This window comes from Drosophila rhopaloa, unplaced genomic scaffold (assembly GCF_018152115.1).
Source record: "Drosophila rhopaloa isolate 14029-0021.01 unplaced genomic scaffold, ASM1815211v1 contig_3, whole genome shotgun sequence".
Lineage (NCBI taxonomy): Eukaryota > Metazoa > Arthropoda > Insecta > Diptera > Drosophilidae > Drosophila > Drosophila rhopaloa.
Genome location: NW_025335123.1, coordinates 14,984,578 through 15,011,699, shown reverse-complemented (window position 1 = coordinate 15,011,699; position 27,122 = coordinate 14,984,578). Strand labels below are relative to the sequence as shown.

The window sequence follows — 27,122 nt, the reverse complement described above, 5'->3', positions numbered from 1 at the left end:
TATATTCGCATTATTAGCAATTCTTTTACTAGCATTACTATATAGCTATTTCACTACTATGTGCTCTTGTTGTTCAATTTATTTCCTTGAGTTTAAGTAAACTGCAATTACAGAAGTCCTGGTTTCTTTTCCACCATCTTTCTGTAAATTTGTTGCTTTTTTGCCATTTCTACGACCTCTGTTTCTGCAGAGCTGTTGCAAAAGCTGTGCAATTGTAAATAACAAATAGTTGAAAGGGCAGTCAAATAGCATTAGGCCAGAGCTCTTGGCCCACTAATTTGTTGGGCACATAAATTAAAAGGGCAAGGTAATAAATTCAGGCTCATTAAACACGCCCCCATGTATACACACGCACACACACACACACACACACACACACACACACACACACACACACACACACACACACACACACACACACACACACACACACACACTATTACAAACCGGAAGTGACAGCGCCAGAGAGATGGCCATAAAATGAACTTCCGCTGGCGGAACTTTTTCGGGGCCTCGCCCACTTTCGGCCACGCCCACTGGCCAATCGCCTATTTGCTTATGCAAATTGTTGTGCATTATACACACAACACAAGCCGGACAAAACTGGCTAATTTTCAGCCGCTAATTACAAATCCAGCCTTGCTCTCTCCCTCTCCCTCTCCCTCTCTCTCCCACTCTCCCTGTCTCTTTCGCGCTTATCCGTATCTTGTGTAAATTTTGCATTAATTAGCAATTAAAATGCATAAATTACTAATGAAATCAATTAAAAATGTAGCGCTGTTAAATATTAATGTTGTTTTTCAATTCTCACTTCAGTTTGATTTCTGAACGTATGCCTTTAAAAAAGTTGATGATAGTTTTTTTCATCGAACTATCTAAAGTTCGATACATTTATATATAATAACTTAAAATCTAATTCCCTTTTTCAAATATATTAAAATATTTAAAAAATCCCATCTTTCAAATGTATTTTTTTAAAAATATTAATTTTCCAATAATCCAGAGTTTTGAGAGAGTTTTTGTTTATAAAACAAACCAATTGTGAAATGTTATTTTGTTGCAAAGTTTGGAAATGAATACTCCATGCTTGTTAGTATTTTATATATTGCCAACTCTTCCACCATAACTTACAATTTATATATATAAATATAAGATTAATTTCTGCCTATATTTTAAGCTCTGTAATATTGTATTCGACACCTTTGAGCATACACTGTGTGCTGGGGCCAAATTCAATGTATACTTCCCAGTTTGCCAAACAATTTGTTGGCTGGATGAAGCCGAAACAATTGTTGACATATGCTGATGACTGTGTCCATGTGTGGCCTTTTTCTTCTGTGTGTGTGTGTGTGTGTGTGTGTAATGGTTACGGTAAACATCGTATGTCTGTGTGTTGGGAATCCATAGATGCTAGTACAAATATGTGTTTATATAAATTATAATTAATTGAGTACATTTCAGTGAGCTGAACCAAGTCAAACAAGTGAAATGGTGCGAAATAATTTGCTGCAGCCCGATGCCAAGGAGCTGGTGCCAGGATATCCGGCAGTTGATGATAAGCAAAAACTAATTAAATGTTGTTTATGCAAAATTAAATGCGAAAACGAATATTGCGCATACGCCCGGTGGGACGACGACGAGGACAAACGAATCCGAATCCGAAGACAAACGGCAAACGGCAATCAGAGTATGAGAATGAAAATGGAAATATACTTTTGTCACGTTCATAATTACATAATGTATTATGCAGATTTTGCATAACAATTTGGCAAAGAAGCAGGAGCCAGCCAAGGATTCCCCGTGGGTTTTCCCTACCGTTTGCTCCTTTTTTGCTCCTCTTTTTTTTTAGCTCCCTTCCTCCGTATCGCAGATGCAGCAGAAGAAGAGGCAACTGTCGACAGCAACACAGTGCAAAAAAGTGGAAAAAAGTGCAAAAGTACTGTGCTAATGGCTGAAGCACTTCCTCCTCCATTTTCGCCCTCTTTTTAGTCTTATCTGTGGGCGAAGTTAACTTGGCTTGAGGTTAGCCGTGTGCACAGCCATCAAAAACACCATCTCAATTACCAAGTAATTATTATAATTATAAATAAGTTAGCTCTGAGTTTTAGAAATGCCTAAAGAAAACTACAGCTCACCTGAAAATATGGGATTGAAATAAATACATTAAGTCACTCTAGATAGTTGTGATCAAAAAGGGTATATTGTTTTAAATTCAGATCTTACTTCTGATTTATTTAAACATAATTTTATTAATTAACATATTACATTTACTCTGATTTATTCAGACATTTAGTAGCTGTATATATCTATTTTAATTTTGGGAGAATTAAATTACTCCGGCAAAGATACTATATTTCTTTATTTCTTGGATACAAAAGTTAGTAATTTTATGGCTTTATTTTTCTCTCTGTAACTTCCTCGGGGACACCGAGTGTAGGGCTCCCCGTAATGGCAGGTCAAGTGGGATTGGGCCATGGGGCTGGAAGTGTAAACGAAGTTGCAGCCATCGTCGTGAGGCGCAACTTAAGGCGGACTAACGTCACGTAAGGCGATACTCCTGCTCCTTCGTCCTTTAATGGGACTGCGAGTTATGAGTAGTGCCACTGAAGTTCCTGGGGAGTTAATAAAGAACTGAAGTACCATAGTCTGCGATTGCTGGCAGAAAGATGAGCGCGTAGGGTGCGTGGCACTAAGTTGGAAACGGAGTTCAAGCAATTATGTACTTTGAGTTAGACTGTTTTAACTGGGTTTTGATTGCGGATGTAATCGAACCTTAATTTGACTTTAATACCTTTGCACTACCTCTGCATTGACATAAAAAAATTAAAAACTAAAACTAAACAATTTAAGAGTTATAACATATATAAAAAAGTTCTCATAATAATTAGGTTATTTCTTTTCCTTGTATAATATTATTTTGCATTCTTATAATTCGTAAGATGAAAACTTTCGTAAAATGACCCAAAAAATGAAGACATTTCCCTTAAATAATAAATATAAATGGAATGCATACAGAGCCAAAGGTGTTGCAATTTTAATGCTACGTAAAAACACAGCTTAAAAATTTCGCATGCTCATTTTCGGAACCCATTTCGTTAACGGCCCACCTCACGTAAGGGATCATGGCCAACGTAATGTACGAAAAAGTACAGAGAGTGGAGGGGGTGGTGGTAGATTGCAGAAATGAAACAGCAAAAAAAAACCCCAGATTTTCATGCAATTTGCATATTTTTGCAGCCAGAAACTGAAACTGCAACCAAAAAAAGAGGGCAAATCGAGGCTGAGGAAAGTGAAACGAAAGCAAAGCAACTCACGACAATTTTGTCGCGTTGGCCAACACTGGTCGCAAAAAAAAAAGAAATACAAAATGGTGAAGAGAAATGGGGGGGCGTGGCAGGGAAAGGGGGGCGGTTGTCATGCATATGCAAAAAGTGCAGCTAAAGCAACAAAGAAACAACTGCAACTACAACTACAAGGATGATGATGACGCCGCCCACGTCGTGTCTTTGTTTTATTAAGTACTGCTATTATTTTTCCTTTTTGCCGCTCCACAAAAGCAACAACAACAAAGACAACGACAACGACAACGTTGCCAAGAAGCAAACTTTGTGTTTTGTTGAAATATTTTAGGCGGCAGCAATTTCTTGCACTCCTCTCGTTTTTATTACCCAGCAATTGTGGATATTCTGGGCTGCATTATGATCTTGAAATTATTTTCTAAATATTAACTTAAGTTTTTTTCAGATAGCAATGTGTAGGTATTCAAAACGCTGCTTTAGGATATTTATGTTTTTTGTTTGTTTTAATCTTTATCAACATTTTTCTATTAATTGTAGGCTTTTATTTGAAATGCGAAATATTTGTCAAATTAAAATTAAATTTTAAATATTTTTATATTGCCTATTTTTTTGTGCTATAATTATTTTTTTAGTAGTAAAATTTGTTATTGGGTATTTTAAAATCGACAGACTGAGTGTCGCCTTTTTATTTGTTATTTTTTTCGCTGTTGTTAACGCAAAAGACAAAGTAGCACAAATTTGCAGCCAAGGGATTTGGGTGGTTAGTGGTGCCGGGGGTTGTCTTTTTGGGGGTGGGCGTTGGTGGGTGGTGGGTGGTAACTGCATCTTAGACATGCATGCCACTAGGCAGTAAAGTAGAAAGGCGCCAAATGAAAGGGTTTCGGGGCGAAGACACAGAATCAAGAACAAAAGAATCAACGCTTAACACAATTTTCAACCAACCCGTCCTCGCTTTTCGGTGCCTTCGTTCTCTTTCCTTTCCTTTTTTTTTTTGAGTTTCTCAGCTTTTTATTTTTCCATTTTCTTTTCTCTCTGTTTTTCCTTTTGGTGTCACCGCCAGAAATAGTGTTTGTCCCACTTGGGAGGCCTGTTCCACATGTTGGCTAAGGACGAAAAAGGAGGCGACGCGAGGATGTCGCTGCTGCTGCTACTGCTGCTGTTGATAGAATTTATTTAGTTATGCACACCTTCATTTTAAGTCCTTTTACGTGTTACACGAATACACTTTTAAGTGCATGTGTGCATGCAGCTCCCCCCGCTTTTCCGACCCCTTTTCCCTGGGTTTTCCCGCAACTGCTTTTGGTGTCAGTGAAATCAGAGCTAAAAACAAGGAGAACAAAACGTTTCGAGGAAACCCCCAAAGTTTATTGACGTCTTGGCTGGCAGACGAGACGAAAAACAGTAGCAAGAATCCAGTTGCATTACACTATTTCATTTGCCAGCTTTTTAGGACTTTTTCGTTTTAACACTAACCCAAACAGATTTATTTTTATAGATTTTTTTGAACGGCACACAGATAGCAAAACAAAATAGATAGATTAAAAAATGTGATTATAAGACATAAGTAAATGAATGGCAATCTTATAACTTATCTAATTTGTTTTAGCTACAAATAAAAACGTAAACAAATACCTGTGGATTTTGCTTTAGGAAAAAAAATATGGTATTTATATACATATTTTAGTTATTCAAATTTTTATTTTTACAATTTTCTTTATTAAAACACAAATTCAGCAATGATAATAATATGATTAGGCGAAACGAACGAATTGAAAGTTCTATTTTTAGAAAAGCTATAAATATTTGTGATATCAAGATGTATATGATTTTAATTTGGTATTGAATTCCTGTTGCTCACGAAACATCTTTAGGTCATAAAACCCTGTATTTAGACTCCAAAATGGACATTTGGGCCATACTCTCTTCATTGACTTAAATTGGGGAAAGTGAATGAGCAGTCACGGTCAGTGCGAGAATACCAACAACTGGGCAACCCTATGTACCACACACACTCACTAACAGACACCACACACACACACACACACACTCACATACACACATGCACCGGGGGAATACATGTGAATGAGGGGCCCAGATGAGCGTTCATAATGTGTGCTTAATTATCGCAGAGATATATGTATATACTACCCCCAACCCAACACACACACACACACACACACACACACACACACACACACACACACACACACACACACACACACACACACACACACACACACACACACACACACACACACACACACACACACACACACACACACAATGTATATCAATGACCATGAAGGGGGCGCAGCAAAATGGGCGTGCCGGTGGGGGGGTTAAATGGGGGCGTGGCTGCAACCTGTTTCCAAGCTTGTTTAATGTAAGCAAGTGTTGCATGCAAATATTTACAGGACGGGTAACTTTTACTACCCACCGACACTCCACCCACCAAAAAACCACCTGGAAAATGTTTAATAATTTAGTAGGCCATCTAGTATCCCCTGAAGTTCTCATTTGCAGTTTTCTTAATTGCTAAAAATCACATAAGTGGCATTGCGGTTGAGGTGACAGTGGCATTGGGGGGTTTCCCTTTCGAACAGGAGTCGCTTGACTTTGATATTTACGGTCACTTTGAGGCCACCACAGGAAAACCCATCGAAACCCATACCAAAAACACACACACACACAGACACACACACACACCGTTTGAAACTTTGCAAATAAGTTTGTTTAGCTAATATTTGGGAATTAGTTCAAGTGGCGTTTGGGAAGTTAAGAAAGGGGGCTTGTGGGCGGTTTTATGAATAAGTTATGCCAGAAATGCTTCAATCTGCTTATTGTTTACAGGAATGAGGGACGGAGGTGGGCCCACACTTCTTCTTGTTCAATGTTTGGCTCAAATATTTGCTCATTAAACATTCAGTGGCCTGTCGGGCGAAAGTTTTGCTCTTGACTGCTGCAAAATCATGGCAGGGGGGCGAAATAGGGAGGCCTAACAATAAGGAAATTGCATTCAAGATTTATAACTTTAAAATCAGCAAACTAATGCCACAGGCAATTCGCTGCACTCACAGATTCCTCAGCGGTTTTCTTCAAAACTTTGTTTGCACTCTTTCCCAATTGCCCTCTAATTATTATTTTAAGCAGAAAGAATGAAGGTTTTATTTCTTATTAAAGGTTGTTGTACTTTTTTTGAAAATTATTTTTTTTATAACAATTTTTGCAAATTAGCTAAAAATCTTTTTATTTGAAAAGGATTTCTTAAGGGAATTGATTTTCTTTGAACTTTCTTAGCGCTGCTTAACTTGGCAGGCAGTGGTTATTTGTTTTGTTAAAAATGTATATATTTACTATTTCTATTTCAGATCGAATTTGTTATTCTAAACAGAAAATAAAGCTTTCAAGATACAGCCCAGTAAAGCCAAGGCTTTGGCTTACAGTGAGCCATAAGAAATGATGTTTACTAAATTCAAATTTATACAAGGAAATGTAAAGGTCGATTCTATTAAATTTGGTAAACCAAGGTCCTTTTAGTGGTTTATTTTCCTACGATAAAATCTTTAGTAACGTTTGTAATTATTTCTTTATTTTTTTTTCAGCTGTATTTAATTACCTTTCGTTTGACTTGAGTTTCCCTTTGGGGAAACAGGAGGGGAAAATATGGAAGGGGAAATCTTGACCAGATGTTGTCGTTTCTGTTACTAATGTAATGGAAATAATTCCGACATCGAGACGACCGAAAAACGAGAAATGCTTATTTATGAGCCACACTCAGGCTGCAGAAAACAATGACAGCAACGATTGTACATATAAGCCGAGGCGACTTTCCACTGACATCCACTGCGTTGTAGGCGGTTCAACTGGCTGGCTCAACTTGTGAAAATGTTGAAAATGCTGCTCTTGCTTGGCCCAAAAATCCCGCTTCCATTTCAGGGGGTTCCCCTCTTCTTCTGTGTGTGTGTCTGTTTTTGTGTGTGCACAAAAACCGTGAGCAACATAAACAACAACAATAGCAGCAACAAGAAAGGCAGCGGGAAAAACAACTGACGTCTCCAACCGAACAGAAAACACGGAACAGTGACCACAAAATGTGTTCGGAAAAGATATTTTATCAACTCACAGTATATTTTTGTATTTTTCAAAATCAAAATCTACATTACATTTTAAGGAGATCCGAGGCAAGTTTTAATTGCGTTCAAACATATTTATGTTCCTAATTTTAACCCATTTTTTTTATATTTATGGAGAGAAATCAATTAATTGTTATAGTGCCTTATATATTTAACATCTATTAAACTTTTTTTATAATATTTGCTTTATTTTGTATCCTTAGTTTAAATAGTTTACCAGTATGAAAATATAAAAGATAAATTACCATTAGTAACAAAATAAAATATGTCGTTTTTTAATGTTAAGAATTAATTTGTAAAAAAATTAATCTGAGGACATAGTGGTATTTAATAAAAAAAAAATTGGGAATTATAATGAATCCAAGATATACAATTTTTTTTTAACGATTTTTTAACATAAAGCTTTGTGTATCATAGAATATTTTTGTGTTCTTCTTTTCAGCCTTCTTATCTGATAAACTTTAGGGTAAGTCAATTATTTAAAATGCACATCCTGGATGAATTTGCCAGTCCTGGCACTCGTTTTGCCCCACTGTGCAGTGAAGCGTTGGACGGGTAAACCGCATGCCAAAAGCGGAATTGGCATTGTTAAGCGGTTTATGTGCCACATGTGCGTCTGTCTATGTCTGTTTCTGTATCTGTATCTGTGTGTGTTTCTGTGTCTGTGTCTGTGTCTATGCAAGGTAGTGTGGTAGTGGTGCCCAGCATCCGTCTGTGTCTGTGTCTGTGTCTACGTCTGTATCTGTGTCTGCATCTGTGTCTGTGTGTCCGTCCGTGTCTGTTCATCCGTCTCCTGTTGTTACTGTTGTTGTTGTTGTTGTTGCTGCTGTGCGTTCGCATGCTAAGCACGTATTTCCGGCATAGTTTTTGCATTCGCTCTAGCCGCCTTTTTCCTTTAGACCCGGTTTGTGTCTCCATTTGCGTGCGTTATGCCCTCGACCCCAGAGTTTCCCTATAACCTTACCCAGTTCCCCCCAGTTTACCCAGTTTTCTAGACTGCCATTAGCTTATCCACGTTGGGCACTCGGCCTCGGTGATTCCAAGTTTTGCCATAACTCGCATCTAGCCTGTATTTATGATGGATGCACCCGTTTGCCTCCACCGAGTGCATCGAGCTGCTAAATTGCGCAATGATTCCCACTGACTTGGCATGAGTTGATTTGCCAAAACAAAGCCAAAGAATACATGCACAGCGAGAAAATGTCACCGAAAATGTTTACCATCGGTCTTGGAAAAAATTATGAAAAGTTGTTGTACCTAATTTTATATATTTAAAGTGTTTGATAATAAGTGTTAAATTCTTTAAATTAAGTGAATCTTCTTTTAATCTGAAACAAATATATATTTTATTTGGTAATTTTTGCATTAAGCATAGTATTTCTTTATCTATACTTTATTTATTACGTTTTGCCAAGGGACAACAATCTATGATAGATCTATGAAATTAAAATAGTACAAAATGAATAACAGGTAATTAATTGGTAACATATACAAGCCTTGTTTTCTGCTTGAAAAGCTGTTTTCAATGCGAGTGTAAGAAAGATCACCCATCAAGGAATTTTTGGCCATCAAGCAGCTGCAATTCATTGCAAGTCCAGTTCAAAAATAGCGCATACGCCACGTCTGACCGGAAGGGGGATAGCAATATAGTTCGAGGTCGGAGCCAGCAGCAAAGGGGATAAACAGCAGCATAACTGTCTGGATGAGTGCCGAGTGCCATAACAATAAATCGCAGTAAATTCAATTGAAGGCAAACTGGAGAGGGCGAAGGGCCGAGAAAGAGAGAAGCCAGAATCCCTTTTGCACTAACTAAATTCAAACACTTAACGCCTTCTGGCAGATGCCAGCAGATACCCCTTGACCCTTGACCCATCATCCGTCCACTACTGACATTCCGTTGAAAACGAAACAGACTGGACGCAGAAAAAAAGAACGAAATGAAAAAATGGCGAACAGAAAAAACAATTGGGCAAAAAAATTTACTCAATATTGCTCGCAGCTGAAGCCCCAAGAGTAGAAAAAACAAAAAAAAAAAAAAAAACAGAAAAACAGTCCAGACAAAAGCCAAAACAGAGAAGGCCAAGAACAAGCGCGGAAAGTTAACATGTTCCAGCATCACATTAATGCTCAAAGTAATGGCAACCTATTGGGTTTAGTAAATCCAAGTTAACATTTTTCCTTTTCTTAAATCCATTGCAACCACTACAATTGCTTTTATTTCGATTACAATAACCAAAACATTGTTAATTATTTTAATAATAATTATGCTGCAGCTTTAAATGTCTTTTAAAAAAATCTTGACTAACTTTTTTTTAAATCTATGTTTTTTTATCTCTATGTTTTTTTATCTCTATGTTGGCTTGCAATTAACACAACTGTGCCTCATTTTAGTTTTCTAAATATTAGAGAGGAAAACAACAGACAAATTCGTTCCTCTGTTTTCATTTGACTCAAATTATAAGTTGTGAGTTATTGGTATTTTCGGATCTATATTAAGCACCGCTGCTGTGCGTAAATGTTCGTGGGCGGGATATTAAGAGTTTTCATCGCTTTGGAAGGACTCGAGGGATATATGCCCTCCAAGGGAGCAAAAGCTCAACAAATGTTTTGCCTTGCGGCAAAAGATGAAGTGGGTTGGACTGTTTTTGCTATAGGGTATTGTCTTACAACAGACTCTTAACTCTTTTTAATCGGCTTTATCATGACACATTTTTTGTTTTATTCTATTTAATTTATTTATAATATGTATCATTTTTAATATTTTCAATTATGGACTTCGGAAGTCCAGTTATGGGCCACCTTTTAACAACACATCGGAAACTTGGAAATAAATGACATGAAAATGGATCAAAAATTGGATCAACGCTAAAATGAAAAATTTAAAATTTTTTATGCAGATATTTTTAGAATCAAATTACGAGTCTTTAGAGGTATGCCACTTTGAAATCGGATTAAATTTGGCAAAGTTATGGACTTCGGAAGTCCAGTTATGGGCCACCTTTTAACAACACATCGGAAACATAGAAAGCGACCTTTTTCTCATATCTTAAGATCTGATAAATCTTCGAGTTGATACAAAGTTTTTATTTATTATCCGCCTCAATCCCTTCCCAGATGTCTCTGCACTTTATTTTAATTTTATTTTTTGCGCATTTTAAATGTGTCATGGCAAGACAATTTCTTTTGGGGTCACCGCTCAGCTGGTGGTCACCAAAGGGGGCGTGGCGGGAGTGACGGGCGTGGGAAAGTGGAAAAGTGCTTCCGTGTGTGCATGTCAGCCAGTCACTCGACCAGTCAATTAGCAGCGGACGCTTTTCAATTACCGCGCCGCAAATCGAACAGAGGCGAAAACTCTGAAAGTGGCGTGCGAGAGCGAGATGGCGAGATGGTGACACCGAGGAGAGTTGGCCAAATCCGAAATCCAAAATCCAAATTTACATTTGTCACCATCTATGTATGTGGGCCACACCATATGGGCCATGCCGTTAAGTAATCGTAGGCTGTTGTGGGGAGGTCATCGGCTAATGTCCTTGCCCGTTTGTTTCTGTGTCTGTGTGCGAATTATGAATCCTTTTATACCCACCACCCCCTCCCCCCATTTATTGCCAGGGGATAGAGAAAAGAGGGGGCGTGCCTAATGCTGATTGCACACAGATGGCAGCCATCGCAATCGGACTTTTGTGTGGTAACAAACGTTGTCCAATTTCGAGGAAAAATACATTGTAAGTCCCCGAATGCAATTGCAGGGGCCGTAAATTTTGAAATTGTTCGGACATATCTAAACAGTTGGAAACTTTGCGATATTTCAATTCGGGGGTGGGGGGTACTTAAATATATTTGCTTTTCCTTACTCATTAATCATACTTAATTGTTATAGGTACTTCATGTGCATTATTGCCTATAAACTTTTTATCTCAGAATGTTTGCATTCCAAATCCTATTTATATAGTTTTTTATTTGATATTTTGTTTGACTATTGAAACTCAAGAGAACATAAAAAATAAATTAATACAAAGTTATTAATAAAGGCAATCTAGAATTTACGGAAGTAGATTCTTTTTGACTGTTTTGAATCAAAGGCATTTCAAACGCATTTTAAATTATTTATTGAAAACTTCGAACGGAAGTGTAGCCCTTATAATTCCATTCTCACCTTGTTTTTGTTTTACTTATTCTTTGTATACCGAATCGGGAATGTGCCTGGCAATTTACTCATTAACCCATTGTGGCGGCCAATACTTTGTACATCAATTTAAATTGCGTTTTTATTTTTATATTATTTCGGGGTAATTTAATTACGAGCGGGGTAAATCCCTTAATCATATGAATATTCATTATAGCTGGCCAAGCGGACACACAGGGAGGGGAGGGGGGAGTGGATAGCCTGGGGGGAGGGGGTTAAGAGTGGGCGGTGCAACGATGCAAATGCATTTACCGCACAACTTCCGCCGCAATGGCGGCCCATCGACAAAAAGACGGAAGTGCAGATTTCTGACAGCTTATGCATGTGTGCCTGTGTGTTTGTGTGTTTGTGTCAGTGTGTCTGCATGTCTGTATGGGTGTATATGTGTATATGTGTATTTGCCTTATGCATGTGTGCGTTGGTGAGAGGACAACATCCGACATGGACGTATCTTTGGCATTGTCTGCTGGCGTCAGTGCAAGATACTCCGCATTTTCCCCATTTTTCAATTCGCCTCCATCTTGGTCTGCAAATTAATTGAAAATTTTCCTACGTGCAGCTGTGTGCGTGCGCGGTCGTCTGTGTGAGTGAATGAATGCACACGTAGGCCACATTAATGCATGTTTTACAATCGAACACGCCTCGCCATTTCTTACCGGCCAACTTTTGGGAACAACTGTACTTAATGACACTCGCCATAATGCATTTAAAGCATTCGCAATTTTATTGCCAACCAAATGGCCAGGAAATGCCAGGATAATATCCGCAAGTGACTGAGTGTGCGTGTGTGTGAGTGTGTGTGTGCGTGCGTGTGCGGGTGTTCAGCTTCCTTACTTAAGGATGTCTGGCTGAATATTTTGAGGGGGTAAACTAAGGAAGTACCACTAGCAATTTGAACTATATTTAATGGAAACATCTAAACGTGACTGGAAAAAAGTTTTCCTATTCAACTGCTTAAGCCATTTGCACATCCTTTTGGATTGCTTTATACTGACATTATACTGAGTTTCTTAATGTTTGTTAAATATTTAATTAAACACAATATGAGCTTGGAATATTAAAAGCAGTATGATGTGTGTGTCACTGTCAAATCTTTATATTTGAAGAATCTATTTAAGATATATTTTACTCAGTGATGGTAAATTATACTTATTTTATGTTGCTTTAGAACATATCATATGAATACAAATCTGGGAATTATTAATTCCCCTGCAACTTTCAGTATGATCTTTTGACCTTTGGAAAAACTTCTGAAAAATAGTTGGAAAATGGACAGTGAACTGGAAGTGGAAGAGAATTTTCCTACCGCTCGTTAGGATGGTTTTTAAAACTTTCCAGCATTTGGCCATGGCAATTTAATGCGGCATTTTAATGTCAATGCGAGTACTGTTTACTACTTCCGTTACTGTCCTTGCCGTTTGTTGGGCTTTGGTTTGCTAGTGCTTTTTGGACAGATCGTTTGCATAGGCAATAAAAAAGTTTTCCTTTCAAGGCACGTGTCCTCCGAAAGAGGAAGTTTTACTGGGCAAGAGTGGGGAGTGGGGAGGTGGGTGACCAAAACAGCAAGAGTTCACAAGCCGATGATGGCCATAAGGCCAAGGTACAAAAAAAAAAGAGGAAAAACACGGATGCTGCAATTGAATTTAAATGAAAAATCCATTTAATTGCTTTAATTAATGGCACTCCACTCTAGAAATTGGTTCTGTTTAAAGGTTTTTCGGTGCGGCCATCGAGGAATACAACAACGTGTGCCCTGTATAAAGAAAAACCACTGAATTTCAATCGAAAATCGATCAGTCAGTGGGTTTTTGTGAGTGTGTGTGCTTTGAGCATGTGTATGTGTGTGTGTGTGTGTTGTTGCTTGGCTTCAACTTCCGTTCGGCGCTCGAAATTATGCTATGAACTATGCATAGCCTCGGTTTGCTATCTCGTTCGCCCCGCCCAATCGCCCAATCCACCCATCTCTTTCTCCTATATTTATCGCCCCCTCTCGCTTACTCTTTTTGAGTGGTTTTTGGGGCTTCTGTGGTTTGGTTTCTGGCTCTGGGTTAAAGCGCTTTTTCTTTTTCTTTCCCTGCATCTGTTTGCCCCCGTTTGCCAGAGATATAAACAATGCCCCACTATCTCCGTCTCCCTCATCCGACAACCACCCGTCTCCCTTCCTCTATCTAGTGCATCAAATTCTGTCTGTCTGAGCAATTGTCACGTTTATTGATGGAACCGCCGATGTTGTTCTACTCTATCGACTGAGCCCTGAGAAACGTTTGGAAACGTTTGCCCACAAAGGACAATAGATCCACTAAAGAATGCACCAAAATAAACGAGATACTTTGGCATTTGTATTTGGTTTTTGGAAACGCAAACAATGTAATACTTAAACAGGCGGAAAGACAACCATTTTTGGTTACCGGGCTTACAGATTTCCGAAATTTCTGTAGGCAGTCGAATACTGTTTTATTTTAGAAGGGGTCCTAAAAGTGGTTTTAGATTTTTGGAGAACATTAATTTTTTTCAGCTGTGAATAAAACTTACAGCTGATAGCATTGGACTACTATTTCCCAGGGCATTGATTAAAAAACCGAAAAATAGAGGTGATTTTTTTCGGATTTTGGCCAAAATATTTTTAATCAGGGGAACCCTTTTTTAGCTGTGAATGCAATTTTATTGCAAATTTTACAACGAATCTAACGATGTATGACATTCCAGCATTGGACCACAATTTTCCAAGGCTTTGATTAAAAAACAGAAAAATAGATCTGATTTTTCCCGGATTTTGGCAATTTTTTTCGAAAAATAAAAAATTTAATCTGCGAATGCCACTTGATTGGAATTTTTATCATTCCAACAATCGACCACAAATTGGTATTTGAAAACACATCGAACTAAGATTTTCGATCAGCCCAGTTATATAGACAATTTTAAGATATCTCACCTCTTTTAAAGCCAACATTCCAACTGAAATTACACTGTGTACGTTAGCTGCCCGTTTTAACCCTTTTGACTCCGTGGCACATCAAATATGCCCATGAGCAATAATATAAATTAAACTGCAGTCTAAACAAGCGAACGATTATTAAGTAATAAGCGATTCGGGTCAGGACGATCATAGTTTATGTGGCAGTCATGAATCATGCAGACACATCGACCCCGCCTCCTTTTCACTCGGGCTCAATATCATTCGATTCGATTCGATTGGATACAATTCGATGCCACCAACAGCAATGACTTGAGCAATTATTGACAAATTGCAGGCGGAGACAAGAGCGATGGAGTAAGGGGATCGGAAGTCGGGAAGTCGGGAATCGGAAATCGGAAATCGGGAAGGGGAATTACGTATTGATGGCCCTAAATGCTGACGGTAACTACATCGGGCAATCGCTTCATTACACCTCAAATCGCACACAAACACACACACAGCCAACCCGAATGTAATTTTCCTTGTCAATTGGCCAATCCATTCAATAATTCAGTGCGTGGCCCTAACTCAAATAGTTGCCATCTCGTGTTTCCGGTGGCTTTATAAATCTTGGCTTAACCCACAAGTTTGAACTTTGGCCGCAGCTTGTTGACCTTCCCTCAGTACTGCGTTTTTTTTTTTTTTTTTGGTTTTTTTTCTTTCCTTCTTCTCTTTACTTTTTGCCTCAACACCTCAAGTCAAGTGAAATCAGGTGTCATGCAGTTTTAAACAGTTTACGGGGCGTATGAGCGATATTTGCTGAGGCTTTATTTTCCCCCAGCGCAGCTTGTTTACCTTTACCACCCCCTTTTCCGCCCGCTGTGGCAGAGGTCGAGTGCCAGGACGAAAGGAGGCGGCAGCTGTGACACGCCCCCATCACTCTCCCTTGAGAGAAGCGACATGAAATTTAATTGCAAGACAAAATGTCGACGATATCACGATATAAATACGAAATGCAAACAGACGCACAGCAAATTGAAGAGATGCACAGTGAGAAATGCAGCTAAATTGTTTAGCGTTATGGAACATAAATAATTAAAAATACTTTGATAAGGAGTGGGGCTTATATTTATTTGATTTATAAATATATCACACAAAAAAGTTGCATTAAATGTATTTTAAGTTAGGTCGACTATTTTTAATCATACATAAACAAGTGAAAGTATTAGTCATAAAAATCAACTAATCTATTAAATGCCAGAATATTGTAATTTAAATATTTGACAGCGGCTTATGTATAAAATACTCTTTTTAATCCTGGTGTACAAGACACGATTTGATGGGTAAGTGATATACATATGTGCATTAGTATGACGGTTTGGTTGGCGAAACAACCTCTGTTGCCGCAATTGCAATTCTCTAGGGGCTTTGGCCTTTTGTCAATGGGCTTCTGCGATATTGGTAAACGAATTTTGCGCGATTAACATGCAAACAATTTCCCACAAAACACTCGACTTAAGTTGCAGTTTCTGTATCCACTTCCTTTTCGCCAGGCAGAATATTCAATGTTTCATATGTGCAAAAACCTCTCTCAGTAAATTGTGTTTAAATTGCAAATTGGTAAAATGGTGTTACCAGTTGACAAAACCGAAATTCAAACTGGCAGCCGCAATGATAACAAAAGTGGAGCGGGAAAAATTGTTGAAAAGCCCTTTCCGTTTGCCCCTTTTGGCCCCCTTTTTTTGCAATGGCAATTTCTGGTCTCGTTCTCATATTTGTAAATATTTGCATTTTTACGCTTGTCGCCCACTCGAGCGTGTGCAATCGAATTGCATTCGCACACACAGATGCATGGCAGACTTTGTCTGTGTGTGTAATGGCGTGCGAACAAGATATCCTTCCGCTTTGCCACCCCATTTTCCACCCCCTTTTCCATCCCATTTTCCACCCTTTTCCCGGAGAAAAGCAGCGACGATTTGACCAACATTTAAATGAACGCTTCACTCTGGAGCCAACGAAATGGGGCTTACGAGTGGAACAATTTTGGGGTGGTGTATAGGTTCCATTTATATTCGCTTAGAAAAGAATGTGATATAGCGTTCGATGTCATATCGCAAATATCGCTTTGCATAAAAGTTGAAATTAAAATTAAATTCATGCTAAAAAAAAATGTTTGAATTGCATTGGGGATTGTATTTGTTTGGGGCTGCCAGCCGATAAGGAAAATATTTTATGTTATATCCACAATATATATAGCTTTCTGTACATAACATTTTTATAATCTTGACAAAACTAAATTTTTTGTCATCACCACTGCCAATTTGGGTACTCGATGTGGCCCAATTTTTTAACTGAAAATATAAACAAGAGGGAGTTTTCCCCGTCAAACGCCGCAACGCCATAATGTCCGCATTTTATTTAACCAAATTCTTTGGCTCGCCATTTTCCGACAACAATTAATTTGTAATTTCATTTCATTTTATTTGAATGGGACCACTTCTTTTTTTTTTTTTTGGGTAAGCGAAAATTTAATCAATTTTAGTCGAGCTAGGTGCAATGAGTTTTCATTTCGTTAAATATTTGCATTTCACTTAAATTAGTTGCAATAATGTTCGGCCCGCCAACACGCAAATATTTAAACCAATTCTGGCTGCCAGGATAACAATAATTCACAAGGATTCAGCGACTGTGTGCGTGTGTTTGTCTAATTTTGTGCTAATAAAGCACTTTTTCAGTGTGGACCGAGATATGGCTTATGGGTACTCCACAAAACTGGTTATTACTTTGTGAATTGTGCTTTTATTTTATAGCTATTTCATGGTCTATTGAAAAGTAATTTTATTCGTTTAGGTTTTTTTTTTCATATAATTAGAAATGAAAATCAAAATTGGTATCCATTACCTTTTCTTTAGCCAAACTTGAACGATAATTGAGTACTTACAATATATAAAATATACTGAGTATAATGAAATTGTTTCAGATCTATTCTAAGTATAAACCATTGAGTTTCACACTAATAAAAGCTTTTTGAAGAATTTTTCTTAAACGAAATTTCATACGCATTTTAATTGATTGTTTAACAAAATCATAAATAATTGTATAAAGCATTTAAGGAAAATTAGCTCCCAGTGCTTTTCACTTGTTGAAATCTCCTTTACTATGTCCTTTGCTCCGTAAAGTAGACTACAATGAATACTGAAAAGAATAGGAAATAATAGCAACGGAATAAGAAAGGGCCATGAATTTGTCGAAAACGTTGAGAGGACAAACAAAGCTCTTACGGAAAACCGTTCAATTGTGCCCCATTTGACCAAGAATGCACCACACAATCATGGACGTGACTGTGTCAGAAACAACAATGCATCTGGCAAGGACAACCCACCCCCAACCCTCCACCCCCCTTGCACACACACACACACACACACACCCAATCGTTTTGTAACCAAATGAAGGGGAACTCATTCAAATGCAATGGAAATGAGCTAATTATGCGGGGATCGCATTGAAAAGCAAACACACCATAAAAAGTTCAGCAAAAAAGAGTGCGGATTGGATGGCATTCGTGGTTATGATAATAAAGTCTTTATTTTCTTAAACAAAATATTTGTTAGGAAAAACATTTTTATTTTTATTTATTTGTAATAATAAAAGGTATAAAATAAAACATTTAAGTATATACATATCAAGAAAGGAAGCAAACTTCGGCAAGCCAAGAATATATATATTTTTATAATGCAAGGGTATAAAAAAATATGTGCGAAAAAACTTGAATTAATTTGAAGAGAAGTTTCTTTATAAAAAACCCTCTATTTTTTGCAGCCTGGTACCTTCGTGGATTATTTGGTTGCTAAACTATAATTATTTTAATTAAGAAGTACTATTTTAGAATCGATAGGTCTAAATTACAAAATTATTTGAATTTTAGATGATAGCATCAAACGAGCCTTTTGATTTTCTTGGTACCTTTTTTGCATCACTAAGTATTACATTTTTTAAGACCCCCCTTTTAACCCTAAGTGTTACATTTTTACAGACAACTTCGCAGTAAGATATTTGTTTAATCAGCACTATATAATGCTTGTCCGACAGCCCAAGTTGCTGTTGTCTTATCGGCGTATTTGGGCTGACATATTTCGGCATTTCATCGGGGCTTTTCCTCCCCTTTCGGAGTTGCACTTAATCCTGCTGCCGCTTCTTCTGTTTGTTGCATAGTTTTTGAGCAGCTGGTTGCAAGTTGCTGGTTGCTGGTTGCTGCTTGCTGGTTGCCGATGTTGCAAGTTGCCGGTTGCTGATGTTGCCGGTCGTCGGCTGCTGATGTTGCTGTAATGCCATGAGCTTATAGGGCTTTAGTGGCGCTTATCACATGCCACCAGCAGCCGCTACTTTTTGGCCCAATGTTTTCATATGCGAAACTATAAAACAACAAAATCAACTTTTTATTTTTGCATATTCGTGCTGGCTTTTGATGCCGCTGTTTGCCCACAGCCGCCCCTCCTTTTCAACTGGCAACTTTGGCCAAACAAAGTCAAAGGTTTTTTGTTTGGTTTGGCCTGCTATTTTTTGTTTCCTCCATATTTTTTGCAACTATTCCGCGATAAGTTTACAGCGAAAAACCGCAAATTGGTATTACTTTCCAATTTCGGTTTTTAAACTATTGGGTTGAAAGGGTTAAAAAGTTGTTCGTTATTTTATTTTAATATGATTTTTATTCGTAATAATATTTAAGGCAATCATCTGCATAGGAAACCAATTACAAATATCTAAATTAAAATTATGTAAGCATAAACTAAATAAATGGTGGCCTTTTTCGTCCGCTTCCTTTATAAGTTTTAAGTGAAAACCGCACATTAGTTTGGTTTTGTGACTTAGATTAAAAGAAACCCACAACTTAAGGCCTGAGGTTTCAGCGAATTATTTCCAAATCGGATTTCATCGAATTTCCACAAATAATTGAATTGCTTAGTTGAAGGGCCTGAAAATAGAGTAACCCTCTTCAAAGCGGGAAAACATCAATGGAAAAGTGAGCGTGTTCCGGATGCTGCCCTTTTGCTCCTCCTCTTCCGCAGTTCATTAATATATCAAAGCTGTAATCTCAGTCAGCAGTGAACCCCATTTCCCATTTCCACATTTCCCACAATTCCCACACCCGTTACCATCGCTTTTCCCCCTCGGTTAGCACGTAAAACGCTTTTAAACGGAAACTTATAAACACAACGCGCTAATTATTTTTCGGCATGCCTGTTCTTATGCTTCTATCTCTTTCTGCGGCTTCATGCTATTCCTTTCCTTCGGTTGCGTAACAAAATATTCGCGTTGCGGTTGTATAGCAAAAACTTATCCTTCCGCCGCATCCCACTAAGTTGTAGTCTAATGCCTCTAGACAGACATTTTCATTTCGTCCCGAGAAATTTCGAATTTCCTCATTACTCGCAGTTTGGGGGAAAATATCAGATTCAGGGCTGTGTAAGTTCGACAGGTAAAGCGGTATATAATTTAACATTTAAGGGGGGCTTTAATTATAATGGTTTGCTTAGACGTCAATCGAAAAGGAAGGCAAAGAACCTTCAGACCAAAATCAATAACATTATGCTCTAAAGTTCAACATACAATGGGATCTCCATAATCTTATGATCTTAATTATACAATTGCAGAAGGTAATATTATTAGTATCTTCATTAAAATAATGAAGAGATTGCAACGCAGTGAAGAGCACATTTTCGAACCTATAGAGTATATATGTACATATGTTCTTTATCAGCATCACCAAATACTCCCAGATAAAGTAATTTTAAACGATTCTAGAACTACATTTTTACATTTACAAAAATCGGAAGATAGAAACGATTGAAAATTGGTCGAAATTTTCGAAAAATGTCTTTACAGTAAAGTTACCTAAAACCTGCACTTTTAAGTCCATAACTTTTCTTAAATTCTCTAAAAATCTGTTTGTTTAAGAATTATTGGTTCGATTTTTCATTAATTTTTATGATTTAACCTTTTTAAATTTTTCGAAAAATGCCTTTACTGAAAAGTGTTCATTAACTGAATTTTGGGCCTAAAACTTTTCTAACAGAAGTGTAAAGCTTAAATATTGCATTGCATAACACCCAACTCGATGGCTGGTATATTTTGAAGCCAAATCAATATAGTTTCGCGTTTGCAGATTCCCTCAAAGATGTGCGAAAATTCGCAACTTGTCCATAGTTTATCAAGTGACTTATTCGGGCCATGAGCCATAACTGGCCAACTTGTTGGCATCGTTTTGCTGGCTGGTCTGAGTCCGCTTATCGGGACAGGGGTTTTGGGGTTTTAGGGGTTTTTAGGGGTGTTAGCGGTTCCACGGGTTCAACGGAGACAACGTGCTCAAGACATTAGCGGGGATTCCCCTGGTGATGCCCCTCTAATGCTTTCCCACCAACAGAGGGCGTTTCTGTGACGGCATTTGCCATTTCCGCTTCCGCTGCACGTACGTGGCACTTGGCCTAACTACTTGCTACACAGATAGACCTTCGAGGTCACACCCACACAGACTCAGAAAATAAAACTTGATTTTACCTTAGACATTGTCAAGTCTTAACTATAAAGTTCTGAACAAGTGACAGAAATTTAGAATAAATATTGAAAAGACACACAGCTTAAAAAATATTATTATTATAATAAAAGAATTATGTTGGTTATACAATAAGCTATTAGTTTCTTTTAAACAGATATATGGCTGAAATCTTTTTAAAAAAAAACAAAGAAAATAAAGACCATTTATATGTCTACAGTTAATATTTAAGAGAGTTTAAATTAAAAGGAAAATCAACAAAATATATATTTAATAACATATTTATCAATATACTTATTTATTATAATTAATTTTAAGAATCTTAATAAAGAACGCTTTTAAGACTCGTTTTGCAAATAAAATCGTTTTTTAAAATGCCATACAGCTCTTATTTATATTTAAACGAATTTTGGCGATAGATTAGAATTGTTGTTTTTATGTTTTTTTTCTGTGGATAGGAAAAAGCCACCTAAATGTGTGCAGCAACATTGTTTGTTGTTCTTGTAGATGGGTGTAGTTTTCGTTGTTGTTGTTGTCAGCTCGTTTTTGGCCTGGCGCTTATTGTTGTTAAGTTTTATGCCGCCATTTTCTTCCGCTTTGCGTGTTGCACGTACTTTGCCCCCCCGCCGTGTGTGTGTGTGTGTGAGTGTGTGTGAGTGTGTGTCTGTGGTTTTTTATTCCGCTTTTGCCACTTCCCTGATGTCTGCACTTCCCTCTTCCCCCCGTTGCCATCATCACTCCTCTTTCACCCTCTTGCACTTAATTCCATTTTCACTTTCTTTAATGATGCTCAATTTTTTGCATCATTAATCTTTAGCGATTTTCAGCTTTGCCGCTGACTGACACGCCGTCTCAACGGGGTTTTCCCTGCACTTCCCCATTTTTCACGCCCATTTTCCACCCACCCACCTCCTTTTCACTGGAAGTCTCAGCTGCTGCCCCTAATAAGTATGCTACAAAATTTGTAATTACAATTTCAAGATAATTTGCTGTGAGTGCTGCGAAAATCTTCATAAATCTATCATCAGAGGTTTTATTAACCACTTGGAGAATTCATTTGATAGCAAACTTGACGTTCTCCTTAAAATTTTAACAAATGGGAAAGAAAAAGTCAAGCTTTTGTCAGCTTCGAACTAATATTAAATAGGTAAATTGAAAAAATATTAAATATAAAATCAGTTGTGAATATTTACTTCGGTTTCTTTAACATATTTCATGATATTTTGAGTTGTGCTAAATTTGTTATGTTACATAAGACATATTCAAATTTATAGTACAAATCTGTTCGCATGAATCATTTAATTTTACAGTCATTTAATTAAATAACTGAGCTGCCTTAAGTGCTTTTCGTTTGCTTACCTTGTTAAAGCACAACATTAAAATCTAAAGAACTTATAATCACACCTGTTCGAAATATTTAATACTCGCCTCATAAATCAATTGTTAAAAAGTGCGAAAATTGTATTGAATTTCAAGAAATTACCTCAAGCACTTACATCTGCCATTTTCAATAAATCAATCCCTTGGGAATGTGGCAATTTTATTGAATTTTAAGCTGTTGGTATTTGAGTCAACTCATTCGAACTGTTTGAAAAATGAAGCCTAGGCGGGAGCTTGATTGATGAACCCATCGATTATTAAATGCCAACACTTTGAACTCCTCGCTGGCGATTTTGGTGCGGTCATGGCTCGATGGACTGGAGTGCTAGTCGAAATTGATTTGATTGCCCCCCGTCTTGGTTTTAAATTTGGTCACACAGTTCCGGAAAAAACCCCCCAACCAGGATCAGTTTCCCATCCTCCCAAGAACTTGCATTGCATTGTTGATGTTGTTTTTTATTTCATACAATATTTCCACTTCGCTCTCGTGCTGTTCGCCTTTTTTTGGTTCGAGCGTTTTCTTTTAACAACTTTTTGCTGCTGTTTTTATTTGAAGTTTGCAATAAAATAAAAGCCACATGGAGCTGGGGGATTAGTGGGGCGTGAAAGGGGGCATGGTCAGAGCCAGGAGCAGAGAGCTTGGCCCGAATGGCCAGGGCCCTCGGCCACAGACACGGAACGCGCAACTATAAAGCAAAAAACCTCATTCATATAATTTATGTGTGGCTCCCCAGGGATGGTCGCGTGACACATGTAGCGATGCGATAGGTTGTGGTTCAGCCTCGAAAAAAAAAGAAAACCAACCAAACTTTTAACTTTAGCAGCATTTAGTTTTTCCTTACCAATTCAATTTTTATAAATTATTTTACGTTTCTTAAGCAAAAGATTTGAAAAGAGCACTCAACAACATAGTGTTATCAAGATCTGCTATTCGCCTTAGCGATTATTCGGAATAAATACAATATATTTCTTGGGATAATTAGATAGATCATAATGTAATGTAAATTTTACTACATATTTTAATCCCTAAGCCAAAAGGCTTTTATATGGCAAAACTTTCTTTATTTCATCCGAAATTTTTGTGATAATTTAATAGGTATCATTGATATTTCCCTTGAAGGTTCCACCCCTAGGACATTCGCAGTCCGAGCCAAAACGGCTCATGCTTCTACTTCTGCTGGTTGCATTTTATTTTACCATTTCGTTTCGTCCACGCTTGAATTTATGAATTTCGACTCGCTGCCATTCCTTGCCCCACCATGCCACGCCCCTTCCTCTCTTTGAACCGCCCACCGCCATGTGGCGCATCCATTGTTGGCCCCGCACATATGCGGTTTTATATATTGACACTTAAAATTTATGGGACTTAAAAATCTACAAAACGCTGCCACGTTTTGTCCTGCAAAGTTGGTTTAGAGCTCTGGGTTTCAGATTCGGCGGGATGACAAAAGGGGCCAGGGTTGCGGTGGGTTTGCAAGTCGGTGGTTGTGTCCCTGACAAAAGCCCGGCGCCCCTTTTGTCCAAAAGCGGCGAGGAGGGGCACGAATGGCAGTCAAGGCTGTCAGAAGTCAGTTGACAGGAGTGTGGAAAGTGCAAAAACTAAGCAGCAAATCGTGTGTGAAATTAACAGGCCTGCCGCAGCCAGAGTTGTCACCCCAATGGAGAATTGTCTTGCCAAAAAAAAACACAAAAAAACAGGCACACCAATTGAAATGCCTTACAGTGTCAAAACATTTGTTTAATCTTCGAATCTGAAAAGTGAACTTATAGGGTTGCCAGGCTGTCAATTGAGGTTAGAAAAACTAGATTTGAGAATAATTGAATTGGTTGAAGAAATTCTTTTGTAACTTTTCGATTAATCGTTTAAGTATAAGTTATTTACACATTGACAGAATTGTCAACTCAATTATCTAAAGTGTTCATTAAATAAACTTTTTTGTTTAACATTGCTTTGCCTAATTACCGACAATATTGTCTAATTCCTCGAATTCTTTTAATAGTCAACCCAAAAATAAAGTTGCCAGATGCGTTTGTGTTTGCTTAACAGAGTTGCCAACCTTCTTAGATAGAAAATTAAAGGCAAGAAAGGGTTTTGGTTTATTTCTTTTCTACATCGCCTGCTTATCATTATCCATTATCCATTATCCGATGCTGAAACTTAATCTTACCAGACTGTTTCACATTCATCCAACTGGGTTGCCAACTCATTTTTAATGCAAGCTTCCTCGGAGAAAAGTTCCTTTCCGTTTCGTTTTCTTTCTTGCTCTGCTAATTAAATATAACTTAAAGTCTATCAAAAACAAATTAATCATTTAACAGCCGCAAATTGCCAGAAGTGCGGCTGCCAGAAGTGGTTACTTTGGTGGCAACTTTAGTAAGTGGGTGGTTGGTTGGCCTGGTGGTCCAACGCAACAAAAGAAGCCAAGCCAAAAAGCTGGAGGCACTTTCTATTTCATTTTCATTGCTGATTTCATTCAGTTAATCAGCTTATTGAACTTGAGGTTCACTGGCTGGCTGTGGGCCAATCTCCTGGAAAAGCCGAAGCCGGGAAAACGAAAAGTTGGCAATAGGGGATTTGGTTTTTAAGCAGTTGCAGCTGCTCCTGGTAGCGAACTGGAATCAAATTCAATTTGCCGGCAGAGAGAGAGAGAGAGTCAGATGTGTGGCAACTGTGGCAGCTGTGGCAGCTCTGGCCAGGTCCCAAAGTTCAATTAATTACACAATGAGCCGGCTTTATTTTTCCGCAACCGAAAACCCCTACCCTTGTACTTTTCCCCACAATAATTGTTATAAATTATGATTGCCTGTCGGTGTGATTATCACTCACCTGAGTTGGCTGAGTGGACAGCAAGTCGATTTGCTCATCGTGTTGCTGCTGCTGCTGCTGGTGGCCAAGTGTTGCCGTGGGTGTCAGATGTTGCTGCTGTTGCTGTTGCTGCTGGAACTGCTGCTGGTAGTGCTGCTGCTGCTGGTATTCATATTGCTGCTGCATTTGATATTGCAGTTGCTGGTACTTCAAGTGTTGCTGTGGTTGTTGGTGTTGCTGCTGCTGCTGCTGTTGTTGCTGCTGTTGTTGCTGCTGCTGTTGCTGCTGTTGTTGCTGCTGTTGCTGCTGCTGTTGTTGCTGCTGCTGTTGCTGCTGCTGTTGTTGCTGCTGTTGTTGCTGTTGTCCATGCACCAGACAACAGCAATAGAGAACGATTGCCAGCAATTGGATCGTATTGGCAACACTGCGTGCTGTTTTATTTATTGCTGACGACGGCATGTTGCCTGTCGTTGTCGCTACTCCCCGTCTATATAGTGGCGGGTATATATATATATATAAATATATATATAAATAGATATATCCGTATCCGTATCCTCGCTTCACACTCTTCTATTTGTGCCAAGTATTCAACTGCCAAGTATGCAACACTTTGCTTGCTGCTGAGTTTTCCTGTCTCTGGTTTCTGGTTTCGGTGCTTCTCCTCCGCCAGTTGAAAGTTTTTTTTTGGTTCTTCCCCACTGAAAGAAAAACATTTTTAAGCGAGAAAGAAGAGCGCAAATAAATTCAACTTGTTCTCAAGTGTCACACATATATAGTTTGGATGGAATATAAAGGAACACAACAAACAGTTTGTTTATTGCTTGTCAACCCACACTTCTCGTATTTTGGCCAACTTTCACAAAGTGATTTCAACTAGTACTTAAGTTATATAAATATAAATGAAGCGTTCAAAATGTGTGTTGCCAGTAATTAAACATTTGTGTGTCTCACATAACTGTTTAATAATATCTCTTTGACTAAAACTTTGATTCAATTTCAATAATAACTTCTTATTTATTATTTTAAACAATCAGAAACTCTTGAATTCACTGTTGGTTTTAACTTTTGAAATTTACGGCTTAAAGAAAACACAAAATTCACAAAAATTTAAAACATACCTTTCAACGCAAATATTTAAGACTTTTCCTCAATTTAGTATACAAAAATTGTTGCTTGTGCAAGTTAATGGAATTTTTAAGCACCGAAAATGGGCAGGAAAAATAAAAATGGTGAAAAACAAGAGAAAAGAGGAGCATGTCGAGGAATAGTGGTATGTATCATTTTAATATTCCATGGAAATAATTGTGGCCACAAATGGAAGTGGCCGTTGCACAAACGCACAACCAAAAAAAATAATAAGGAAAAATGCAGCAATTAAAACAAAAGAAAATGGCAAATAATGAGTGCAATTGGCAAAATGTCTGCGTGCAAATATCAAAAATATGATTTTCCATAATTAATGCACAAGCCAAACGAAACAAAACAATTTTCTTTTGAGTAGAAGAAATGGAAAGACGAAGAAGTGCCGGAGAGAAGAAATCAATTTCACTTTTCAATTAAATGCCAGGGAAAAGCTGATGATGATGATGTTAATGATGGGGATGAGCCGTTTCGTTGGTGGGGGAATTTTTTAATATCTATGCAATAAAAGTTGCTGCGAAAATTGCACTTTGATGTGGCTTACGGCGGGGGCGGTGTGGTCTCGGGGAAGGGGAAGGGGGCGTGGCAATAATGGCTGCAAAAGAGCCGGCAGCAATTACATGCCAGCTACCTCTCCCTCTCCCTCCCACTCGCTCCCCATCGCCCCTTCTCGCTCTGGCGCCTCTTGAGCTGCATAATCATAAATTTTACTTGCGATAATTTCAACCGGCAGAC

At 38.1% G+C, this 27,122-nt stretch overlaps 1 protein-coding gene across 1 annotated transcript in view; it reads right to left on the bottom strand.

Annotated features, from left to right (window-relative positions):
- Positions 1-25,733, bottom strand: part of LOC108047124 (ras guanine nucleotide exchange factor R) — a 54,920-nt gene extending 29,187 nt beyond the window's left edge. The window contains exon 1 of the mRNA XM_044461196.1: positions 25,269-25,733. Within this exon, the coding sequence (XP_044317131.1) occupies positions 25,269-25,706 (438 nt within the window). The 5' untranslated portion in view covers positions 25,707-25,733. The remainder of the gene's footprint in view (positions 1-25,268) is intronic.
- Between the last annotated feature and the right edge of the window lie 1,389 nt (positions 25,734-27,122).